Source organism: Lithobates pipiens, unplaced genomic scaffold (genome assembly GCF_037356315.1).
Source record: "Lithobates pipiens isolate NorthernLeopardFrog02 unplaced genomic scaffold, aLitPip1_a1.2 Scaffold_10, whole genome shotgun sequence".
Classification (NCBI taxonomy): domain Eukaryota; kingdom Metazoa; phylum Chordata; class Amphibia; order Anura; family Ranidae; genus Lithobates; species Lithobates pipiens.
The window spans coordinates 200,001,501-200,013,582 of NW_027507686.1; the positions used below are offsets into that span (position 1 = coordinate 200,001,501).

At 41.6% G+C, this 12,082-nt stretch overlaps 1 protein-coding gene across 2 annotated transcripts in view; it reads right to left on the minus strand.

Moving 5' to 3' along the window:
- SLC5A12 (solute carrier family 5 member 12) overlaps positions 1-12,082 on the minus strand; it is a 118,716-nt gene that overhangs the window by 23,687 nt on the left and 82,947 nt on the right. For both annotated transcript variants that reach the window (XM_077460839.1, XM_077460838.1), the window contains exons 10-11: positions 3,374-3,441; positions 716-802 (exon numbers count right to left, since the gene is read on the minus strand). In XM_077460839.1, the coding sequence (XP_077316965.1) occupies positions 716-802; positions 3,374-3,441 (155 nt within the window). The remainder of the gene's footprint in view (positions 1-715; positions 803-3,373; positions 3,442-12,082) is intronic.

A 12,082-nucleotide genomic window follows, 5' to 3' on the forward strand; every position in this document is an offset into this window, starting at 1 on the left:
TTCCTCTAGGCAGGTACCCTGTTTATAAAATACATGATACTGATCATGCATCCTAGCTCAGATCCAGGCCCAGAATGGTTATTTAGCAACCCTGGCAAATGCCAGAATAGTTTGGCTGTGTAAAAATTTGTTTTGTTCAATTTGAGCTTCCATGGGCTATGTCTTTTATTGTTAATAGCAATAACAAAATAAACTGCAGAATATATGCAGTATATGTGTGATTAGTCAAAGTGAAAAGCTTCAGTAACATTTTTCAACCAATAAAAACTCTCTTAACAGAATCTTAAACATGACAAAATTAAATCTGATTACTGGTTGGTATGGCTATGGTAGATATTGCCTGCTCTTTTGAACCATTTATTTAAATAAGGTAATTAACTGTGACTGTTATCGGTTCATGAACACTGGACCCCACTGGTCTTCAAATGCACAATTAGGGCCAATGTACAGACACTTTTCTAGGGTGGTCAATGTATTGACACTCTTCTAGGGTGGTCAATGTTTTGACACTCTTCTAGGGAGGGCAATTTACAGACACTCTTCTAGAGTGGTCAATGTATTGTCTAGGTGTATCCTTTGGTGTGCTAATGACCACCAGCTGGTGATTTGTTATAAGATAATACAGTGGCACTTTTTTTCTCATTGCTTAGCACATATGTTTAGCAGAAAATATTAAGGTGACCAAATACTCTAGTTAGTATAAAATTTAACCTACCTTCCAATTGGTCCATGGAAACAAAATCCCCAAAGAGAACAATCCTAGCATGGGGCCACCACACATTCCGTGGATGCTAAGAGCAGCCTGGAAAAACAAACATTTCAGTAACACAAATTTGTGGCTTCAGGTGAGCTAGCTTTCAGAGCATTCATTGCTAAAAATTGTTAATATAAGTACTGATTCTCTCATACAAAAGTTATGGCAAAAAAAGTGTGTGGACAACCAACTATCTCACCTTTGAAACCATTGTCATTGACCACTTTAGCTCCACACCTTTTCTGGCACTTTTTGTTTACACGTAACAATCAGTATTTTTTGCTAGAAAGTTTCTTAGAAATCCCAAACAAACATTCATTTTTTGGAACAAGAAACTAATATATAAATTCCTTACCATGTTCATAAATAACAACTATGTGTATCAAATAATAAAGTCCATAAAACACAACCAAATTCTTAAATCCAAGTGAAAAGTGGAGTATTTTTAATTGCTGGGAGGAATAAGTACCATCTACCACCGATAATTAGGCAAACATCCAACTCACCAGATCACTATGATGCCCATTACAGGTAGTCAAATGAGCATGGGTAAATGTGAAGATGTATCCTTCAGTATAACGGCCCCCAAATGGTAAGTCTGTCAACTATAATGTTATCATAAATGAAAAGGAGATGCGAACACTCCTCATAGTGTAATATGTAACAAATTTATTCCATATTCAGTTCAGTAAACTTAGGTCAGCCCATAAAAACGAGTAGGTACGCAGATTGTGTTCCACCTGCACTCCAGATAGGTGGCAGAAGTGACGTGTCATGCACTACCCGACCCCACATTTACCCATGCTCATTTGACTACCTGTAATGGGTGTCACAGTGATCTGGTGAGTAGGATGTTTGCCTAATTATCAGTGGAAGATGGCACTTATTCCTCACAGCAATTAAGAATACTCCACTTTTCACTTGGATTGAAGAATTTAGTGGTGGTTTATGGACTTTATTATTTGATACACATAGTTGTGATAGAATTTATATATTAGTTTCTTGTTTCATTACTAGACCTTTGGTCTCACTACAGGCTATCTATCTATCTATCTATCTATCTATCTATCTGTCTGTCTGTCTGTCTGTCTGTCTTTCTATCTATCTATCTGTCTATCTATCTATCTATTCATCTATATCACTATTATTTCATTTATTAATTCGGTATTTTTCCTTAAAACCTATTTTTCAATATTATCTATTTTTTAAAGCAGACGTCTTGGAGAATAAAGTGGTGGGTGTTGCAACATTTTATGTCACACGGTATTTGCACAATGGTTTTTTAAATGCATTTTTTTGGGACAAAATATACTTTTTTGATTTTTAAAGCAAAAAAACACAATGTATAATCCAATTTTTTGTAAAATATAAACAATGATGTAAATAGATACCAAACATGTCACTGTTTAAAATTGCACATACCTGTGCAACGGCAACCAACGTGGTTTATTTTACTATCCATAGGAGACGTTTTAAAAGCCTACAGGTTACCACTTTAGATCTACACAGGAGGTTTGGTGCTAGAATTACTTCCCATGATGTGACATTCAGGGTGATACATCATGTGTGGGATGATCTCTGTTTGCGTGAATGCGGGACTGACACGTGCATTTGCCTTTGCGAGCAGGCACGGGGGGACTTAAAAAATTTTTTTTACATTGCCAATTTTATAATTTTTTTAGCACTTTTATTGCTCTCACAAGAAATGTAAACATTACTTGTGACAGGTACTCTTTATGAAGAGATCTAGGGTCTATAAGACCCCAGATCCCTCCCCTGCCCTTAAAAGCATTTGATCCCACAAGATTGGTGGGTTCAAATGCTTTTCATTTTTGAAAATGGCTCTGTACCGTTTAATTTCGGAGAAAGCAGAAGTGCTGTAAGCTCATCGCTTCAGGGTTCTTATACGATTGAGGCTATCAAACCCTTTCTGGTGGGACGGGCCAGCCTGATAAAACCGCTGGTTGTAAAAGCAATACAGCGGCTAGTTATCCACTAGGATTGCTTTTACAAGAGAGCTGACCGTCAGCTCTAAAAAAACGGTACTGGGATGATGCCTGCAACTGCAGGCATCATCCCCATATAACCACTTGAAGTCTAGCAACGTATGGGTACGTCGCTGGTCAACAAGTGGGCACTGATGTTGGATGAGAGGACTGCCTCAGCATTCCTTTTAATCCCAAAGGTATTCAATAGGGTTGAGGTCAGGGCTCTGTGCAAGTCACTTGGGTTCTTCAACATTAAAGCAACCAACCCCATCAAGCCTTGGACTTTATTTTTTGTCCAGGGGCACAGTCATGCTGGAATAAAAAAAGGGTTATTGCCAAAATTTTGATACAAGAGTTTGGACTTGCATAATTGTCTAAACTGTATTTGCATGCCATAGTATTAACATGGTAATGCTAAATGGAAACAACCGCACTCAATAATATGGCCATATAGTACAGATATAAGCAGGACCACATTTTAATTTTTAATGACATATGGATTTATACATATTAGTAAACAAGTTGTTACGGGTTCCAGCTCCTGGCTAGCCTGGCTCAGTTTTGAAAAATAATTCAAAATAATTACAATTTCACATTGGTATTTAAACCTTTAAATGCCAACCTCACTTACCTGCACAACACCACCCATAAATGATGCGACTACAGCCATTACAGTACACAATGCACCAAACAGCACACCTGCAATATTAGAATTGAAAATAGGAATTTTATAACAAGGACAACACTGTAACCTGTTAAGCTGAAGCTAATATTGTATTTTAAGGTGGAGATTGAAGGATGGAACACCCACTGCCTCCAAAATCTCCTGGGACATCTATGACTGTTTCTTCTAGAGGTCCTGATTAATCTTCAGGTGCGAAAGAGTAAGATGACATCTACTACAGTAGGATAAATCAAGATGTAACCAATAATTCAGTTATTGGTGAACGTTGTTATTTTTGAACACTCTCTAGCTCAGGGATTCTCAACCAGGGTTCCTCCAGGGATGGCTAGGGGTTCACTGAGCAGTGAGCAGTTCCTGCCTCTCAGATAAGTTCCCACTGACACCATTGATCTTTTTATCCATCTGTAAGTGGGTAAATCTTACCACTAGTGTAGGGAGCATTCTTCCTGACCATCACACTAATGTATTTTACCTTTCTGATCCTTGAGACCATAAAGGTATTTCAAGCTATCCTCTGTGTTTAAAAGGTTAAGAAAGGCTGCTCTAGCTTCTCATATCCTACGCTTAAGTTTCATGTTCCATCCTGTGTAATATAAAATAAATGATATATCCAACACTGAGTAAGAATTGTCTTTGTAACGGCTGTGGCAGAATAAAAGCTATATGAGCTAAAACTAAACCTCCTAGAGGAACTTAGGTTGCAAAGTGCCACAACACTAAATACTCTTAAAATTTTCCCCTCCCTTAAACATGGTGGAAGCAGCAGCACCAATTTTCTTTCAAAGTATTTTATTTTTCAAATAACAAAGTACAGAGATACTGAATCAACCAACTTGACAAGTAGTATTTGAATAAATAAAAAGAGATGGTGACAGTCATGTTAGCTAACATATCAACCTTCATGACAATTAAAGAGTGAGGGGAATTTATAGCAAAACACATATGGAAAAAAAAAACGCTCTAAAAGTAGTGAGCCTGGTTCCCTTCATCATAAAGGGGAGGGAGTGACCTGGAAGGTCCGCTGGGGTCAAAACATATAAACATTTTGTCTCGGCAGGGGAGTCTCAACTCCCAGGTTGGGCCCAACCTGGGTTAGCTATAGGAGGTACCCCCATCCCTGCACCCCTCTCGGGATCACACTGCACAGGGAGAGGGCCTCCCGCACATAGAGCGGACCCTCCCAGCCACCCCTCCATGATGTTCAAGGTTGGATATGCGAGAATGTTATAAAGGTCTACCAGTACCCCTGGGGGAATGGGAGGCTAGCCTTCCGAAGAATCAGAAAGAGGAAAGGAAAGATGGAAAAGGATAGAGAGAGAGAGTAAAGCCCCATACACACGATCGGACTTTGTACAAACTTTCCCGTGGACTTTTGTACAAAGGGCGTGGTCCACAAGTTTGTATTGCATACACACGATCAGACTTTTTGACAACAAACACGAACGTAGTGACATCACAACGTACTGACGCCACTTCAAAAGAGGACGTTCAATGACTCCAGCGCCACCTTTGGTCAACTTCTGTATTGTAGTTCGATCATTTGCATTGGTGCTGAGCATGCGTGTTTGTACCTTGTACAAAAGTCCGATGCTTTTGCACACACGGTCGGACTTTGCTCCATCGGACTTTTGTTGCCAGAAAGTTTGTCCGTTCGCACAGCCAACAAAAGTCCGATGAAAACGGAAAAAGTTTGTCCGATGGAGCGTACACACGGTCGGATGTTGCTCCAAAACAGCTAATTTGCATGTTTGTTGTCAAAAAGTCCGACCGTGTGTACGGGCCTTTAGAATGTTCATTAGGTTCCCAATGGTCAATCCTTGCTCAGTGCGTGGGCCGGGGGGGGATCCCTGGAATGAGAGAGATCCCCACAAATTGGGCCCAGGGTTCCCAGGTAAGCTCAAATTTTTGCGTGGAATCATTAAGAGAGCTCGCTATTTTTTCTTGGGTCATAATCCATGAGATTTTCCATATCGCTTGCTTAACAGAGATTGTAGTTTGCTTCCATGCTTTAGCTAAGCAGCACCAATTGTTTACCTCTGCAATGACAACTCAATACCAAAAGATACGGGGATAAGCTGTTGGCACCAAGGACTACTGATCTAAGTTTAGAGATCTCGACCTCTGAGTCACTGAAAGTCACAGAGGCAGTTACAATTGCCACCATTTACCTATAACTGGGTATCATCTTTGGGTGGACTGACCTTGTCTCCAAATACATTTTTTATGTTTCAACGTTGTAAGTTATGCAATTTATAGCCATGGCATAGACCAATGGTTCTCTTTAATACATTATCAATGACAGGGTATTGATAAGAGCTATTTTATCTAAGGGAAGTTCCCAAAACATGGCCCATTGGGGATACTTGAGGACTGAGGTTGAGAACCACTGGCATAGACCATGTGATAGCTTGTCTTTTCCCCCTCTCTAAACCTCATTATTTCTTAGATGGTAAGACATTGTTGTATAGACACACAATTACACAATTACAATGTTTATATATTTTTTTAATTATATTACTTGAAGCATCTCAGAGCCATGAACCCACACCCACTTGGGTGTCAAATTGGGAGCAGCATCTGTTGCAGCAGCTGTGTCCAGTTGACAGCAATTGGGATGCCTGCTCAGGCATGAAAACATGGTCTTCACACAGGCATATGCTGTAGTATGCATCATGAGAATGAGGCCTTACTGAACCACTTGCTCTCTGGAAGATTTACCCCCCCCCCCCCTTCATGACAGGCCTCACAAAAGCCTCCTCCTCGTGCCCAAAGCCCGGTATAAATCCAAGGGGGATCGGAGATTTGCTGTCCAAGGGCCTCGGCTATGGAATGCTCTACCAATCAACATCCGCCTGGAAGAAAATCACCTGGCTTTTAGGAAAAAACTCAAGACCTTCCTCTTTTAGCAGATGATCAAAGCTCGCCACAGCACCTAGAGGCGATTCAGTTCGCATTGTGCGCTATACAAGTATTTCATTCATTCATTCATTCATTCACAGGCCATTTTTACTAAATGCCACTGCGTTACTTTAACTAACAATGCTGTACTTAAGTGAAATGTATATAATTTTTTCTCCCACAAATAGGGGTTTTCTTTTGGTGGTATTTGATTCCAAATGGGTTATTTATTTTTTGAGCTATAAACAAAAACAGACAGACAAATTTGAAAAAAAAACAAACAAAACAATATTGTTTACTTTTTGCTATAAAACATATCCAATAAAAAAGTGTAAAAAAAAATCAAATTTCTTAATTTAGGCCAATAAGTATTTTGCTACATATTTTTTGTAAAAAAATCCCAATAAGTGTATATTGATTGGTTTGTGCAAAGGTTATAGCTTCTACAAACTATGGTATATACTGAAATTTGTATTTATTTATTTTATTAATTATTTTATTAGTAATGGCGGTGATCAAAAACATATAGCAGGACTGAAATATTGCGGTGAATAATGTGACACTAACTGACACTTTGTGGGAATAAGTGACACTAACACAGTGATCAGTGCTAAAACTAGACACTGCCACTGTATCAATGGCACTGGCTGGGAAGGGGTTAAATAACTAGGGCGATTAAAAGGTTAAATGTGTGCCTAAGCAGTGTTTAATGTGTTTACTATGTGGTGCTTTCACTAAGGAATGTGCCACAGAGAAAAAGAAACAGCACATCCCTGCTGATAGGACAGACCTCTGTCATGTGTTTCTTCTGGCTGAGCAGCGGGTGCCGGCAATCATGCATTGGCCGGCACCCGCTGATTGCCTTGCACTATGACTAATCACAGTGCGCGCCCCCTACCTGGAAGTGCTGGATCACGTACAAGGTTCGTGATCCGGTGCAGGAGAGGCTCGGCAACCATATAACTATGTTATGTGGTCGGCAAGTGGTTAATACAATTGGAACCGAAGTGTAAAATAATTCTAAACAACATTGTGTAAATAAATCAATACAGTTAATTAAATAATATAATATAATCTTGTCTTGCTCTTGAAGGCCAAGTAAAATAAAATAAAAAGGCATGTAGAAAGCAAGGATTCTTTCCGGGAATGCCGCAGCCAGGGTGCGTTCCATAGCAACCGGAAGTGATGTCGTTAGGACTCGAAAACAGAAATTACGACAATTTGATGTAATTTCTGGTTTCACGTCACTTTTGGGACGTTTTTGGGACGTTATTTGCAATATAGTTTTATATTTTATGTTTTTTGGACTTTAGTTTTGATGCTATTACTGTATTTGCATTTTCTGCACAGTTGCAAGCGCTGTATTAATTTATGTAATATGATTTCAAGTGAATAACACCTTGTGTACAGCAGCTACAGTTCTTTTCATTTCACATTTACTTTTAACCATAGCGTGAAATTTGAGAATGAAATGCTCCACAGTACCTGCAGCTACAGAGGTCAGTGATAGCTTGTTGTAAAGTTAGTGTACCATTTATTAGGAATATAACAATATTAAAATGCCTAAAGACCTGGCAGAGGTTCACTTTCGGACTCAGACACATTGAAGCAAGTGTTTTATTGCACATTATGGCCACACAAAGAGGGCAATTTGCCCTGAACGGAGAGCCATAAGAATCGCTAACAGCCAGTATCCAGATTGTCTGTGTGCCTGAGACTGGTAAGTGGCCGCTTGCTGTGCTTAATCGCTTCCCGACCGTTTCACGCAGATATACTGCAGCAGAAGGGCACGTACAGGCAGATTAACTTATCTGTATGTTGCCCTTTAAGAGGCGGCTTGTGGGTGAGTGCTCCGTGGGCGTAATCACGGGTCCCGCGGACTCGATGTCCGTGGGGATACCCACGATCCTCTCACGGAGATGAACAACGGGAAAATGCTAATGTAAACAAGCATCTCCCCATTCTGTCCAATGACACTGACACATAGTTACATAGTTACATAGTTAGTCAGGTTGAAAAAAGACACAAGTCCGTGATCAATGTCGTGTCACACACAGCCCCCCAACAGTTAGAATCACTCCCTAGGACACACTTAACCCCTACAGTGCCACCTAGTGGTTAACCCCTTCACTGCCCGTCACATTTACACAGTAATCAATGCATTTTTAATTCCACTAATCGCTGTATCAATGTGAATGGTCCCAAAATCACGCCAAAAGTGTCCGATGTGTCCGCCATAATGTTGCAGTCCCAATAAAAACTAAAAATGCAAACATTTTACACAAACCAATCAATAAATGCTTATTGCGGCTTTTTTACCAAAAATATGTAGAATAATACGTATTGGCTTAAAGCGGAGGTCCACCCTAAAATGGACCTTCCGCTCATCGGAATCCTCCCCCCCTCCGGCGCCACAATTGGCACCTTTCAGGGGGGAGGGGGGTGCAGTTACCTGGATAATCCAGGTAACTGCACCCACTTCCGGGATAGCTCTCTGTGGAAAGGGGCGTAGATTACGCCCCTTTCCGCAAGTGCCCGCCCCCTTCCGCAAGTGCCCCGCTGCCTGCTGGGAAACACACAGATCCCAGAGGCAGCGGGGACCGTCCTTATTGCGCAGCGCAACTCGCGCATGCGCAGTAGGGAACCAGGAAATGAAGCCGAAAGGCTCCATTTCCTGATTCCCATACCCAAGATGGCGGCGGCAGCACCCGAGTGACGATCTAGAGATCGACTTCGGGTGCCGACATCGCGGGCGCGCTGGACAGGTAAGTGTCACTATTTTAAAAGTCAGCAGCTGCAGTATTTGTAGCTGCTGGCTTTAAAAAAAAAAAAAAACGCCGAGTCCCGGTGGACTCCCGCTTTAAGCTGAGGGAAAAAAATGTTTAACCACTTGAGACCCGCGCTATAGCCGAATGACGGCTATAGTGCGGATCTCCTTTGCCGGGACTACTGAGGGGCGCGCGCGGCGCGCTCTGTGATCGGCGAGTCTATGAGACTCGCCTGATCACCGATCAGAGCAAGGGGTCGATCCCGACCCCTTATCACATGATCAGCTGTCAGCCAATGACAGCTGATCATGTGATATAACGGAGCCGGTAATCGGCTATTATTCCTCCTCGCGCTGACAGCGCGAGGAGGAAAAAAAAGAGCCGATCACCGGCAGCTGTGATCGGGACATTAGTCCCGATCACAGCCAGCCCTGCCAGTGCCTACCTGCCCCCTGCCAGTGCCCACCTGCCCCCTCATCACTAAAGATTATTAAAAAATAAGTGCCCCCCGTCAGTGCCACCCAGCAGTGCCCATAGTGCCACCCAGCAGTGCCCACAGTGCCACCCAGCAGTGCCACCCAGCAGTGCCCACAGTGCCACCCAGCAGTGCCCACAATCTGCCTCAACAAAGGTGCTGCACCCCAGTGCCACATATCCGTGCCCATCAGTGTCATCTACCAGTGCCCATCAGTGCCCAGCAGTGCCGCCCATCAGTGCCCAGAAGTGCCACCTATCAGAGCCACCTATCAGTGCCACCTATCAGTGCCCATCAGTCCCATCTATCAGTGGTACCTATCAGTGCCCCTTAGTGCCACCCATCCGTGCCACCCATCTGTGCCATCCATCCGTGCCATCTTATCTGTGCCCATCTTTGCCCATCAGTGCCGCCTTATCTGTGCCCATCGGTGCCGCCTTATCTGTGCCTATTAGTGCCGCCTTAACTATGCCTATCAGTGCCCACCAGTGCAGCCTATCAGTGCCCACCAATGCAGCCTATCAGTGCCCACCAATGCAGCCTATCAGTGCCCACCAGTGCAGCCTATCAGTGCCGCCTCATCAGCGCACTTCAATGAAGGAGAAAAATGACCTGTTTGCAAAATTTTATAACAAACTATTAAATATGATTTTTTATTTATTTTTTGCATGTTTTTTTGTTTGTTTAGCAAAAAAATAAAACTCCCAGCTGTAATTAAATACCACCAAAAGAAAGCTCTATTTGTGGGAAAAAAATGATAAAAATTTCATTTGGGTACAGTGTTGTATGCCCGCGCAATTGTCATTCAAAGTGCATCAGCGCTGAAAGCTGAAAATTGGTCTGGGACTGAGGGGGGTTTAAGTGCCCAGTAAGCAAGTGGTTAATATATTTCTTGGACATATTTATTATAGCAAAAAGAAAAAAATAATGTGTTTTTTTTTCAAAATTGTCGCTATTTTTTTGTTTATAGTGCAAAATATAAAAACCGCAGAGGTGATCCAATACCACCAAAAGAAATCTCTATTTGTGGGGAAAAAATTATGTCAATTTTGTTTGCACGACCGGGCAATTGTCAGTTAATGCGACGCAGAGCCAAATCGCAAAAAGTGCTCTGGTCTTTGGCCAGCCAAATGGTCCAGAGCTTAAGTGGTGAAATACCGCTGCTAGCAGAGAAGGAGAGACTGGCAATCTACCTAGTAGCATCAAACCACTGCAGCAGAGCTTTAAAGGGACAGCACTTACTGTAAGTACACCACCTTAAAAACTGGGTCCTATCGATAGCTGGTGGAAGGTGGACTATCAGGAGCCAACCACCTGCTGACTGCTTCACAGGGACCACATATTTAGTCGCCACAGGTACAGTATATAAATACAGCGTGCACTAGAGACTGGCTACTGACTGCAGATGAGCTACTGTGCTGTTGTTAATCTTTATTGATACTGTTAACTGTTGATATTGTTCTTTGTCAGATTTATGCTCTTGTGGTATAATTGTTAAAGTGTAATGCCCCGTACACACGATCGTAAATTCGGCCAGCAAAAGACCGATGAGAGCTTTTGATTGGAAAATGCATTTGTGTGTATGCTCCATCTGACTTTTGCTGGCCGAATTTTGGCCAGCAAAAGATTGAGAGCATGTTCTCAATTTTTCAGTCAGAAAAAGTTCCTATCCGAAAATGCATACGTGTGTATGCAATTCCGACATGCAAAAACTCACGCATGCTCAGATTCAACTACGAGACGGAAGCTATTGGCTACTAGACATGTGCACACTGAAACATTTTGTTTTGGAATTTCGTTTTCTTCTGAAATACATTTATTTAGTTACTCCCGAAATTAGTTTTTATTTATTTTGTTTTTCCTTAAAAACTGCATTAGTTCGAAAATCTAAATGAATTAAGGTCGAATCTGTCATTGAAGGCTTATGGTGTCTGTCGAATGTTCAAAGAAGATTCGATGGAGCAGCTAAACTGTATGACTCCGTATAGTTTAGCAGCTCTGTCGAATCTTCTTAGAACTTTCAACAGACACCATAAGCCAAAGATTCAATGTTTGTATGTTTTTCGCTGCTTTGTCGAATCTTTGTCGTTCATGTTGAATGTATATAATTCAAACAGAAAATGGACTACTGATAGTGATCACTGATCAGACAGGTAATGAAGGTATATAGAATCTCAATCTATAATATAGAATCTATAATAATAAATCCCCTCACACAACACGGGCAGCCTCTGAGGCTATCACAACACTAGTATCACTATCAAGTTCACAACACTAACACAATAGCAGCAGATTATTATGAAAAAGTTAAGTTGAACTGTAGCTTGCTTCACTATTGTTCTGCTGCTGTGCTTATGCTTAATTGCCAAATAATTTAGGTTTTCTGACAAACGGACCAGATAAGATTGACTGTCTTCTGAAATGATTCAGTGTGTGTGTCTCTCTCTGCTAGCAATCATAAGTAAGTTGGCTGTATGTGTGTACTTAGTTCTAGCTATTTTACTGCTCCGCCTT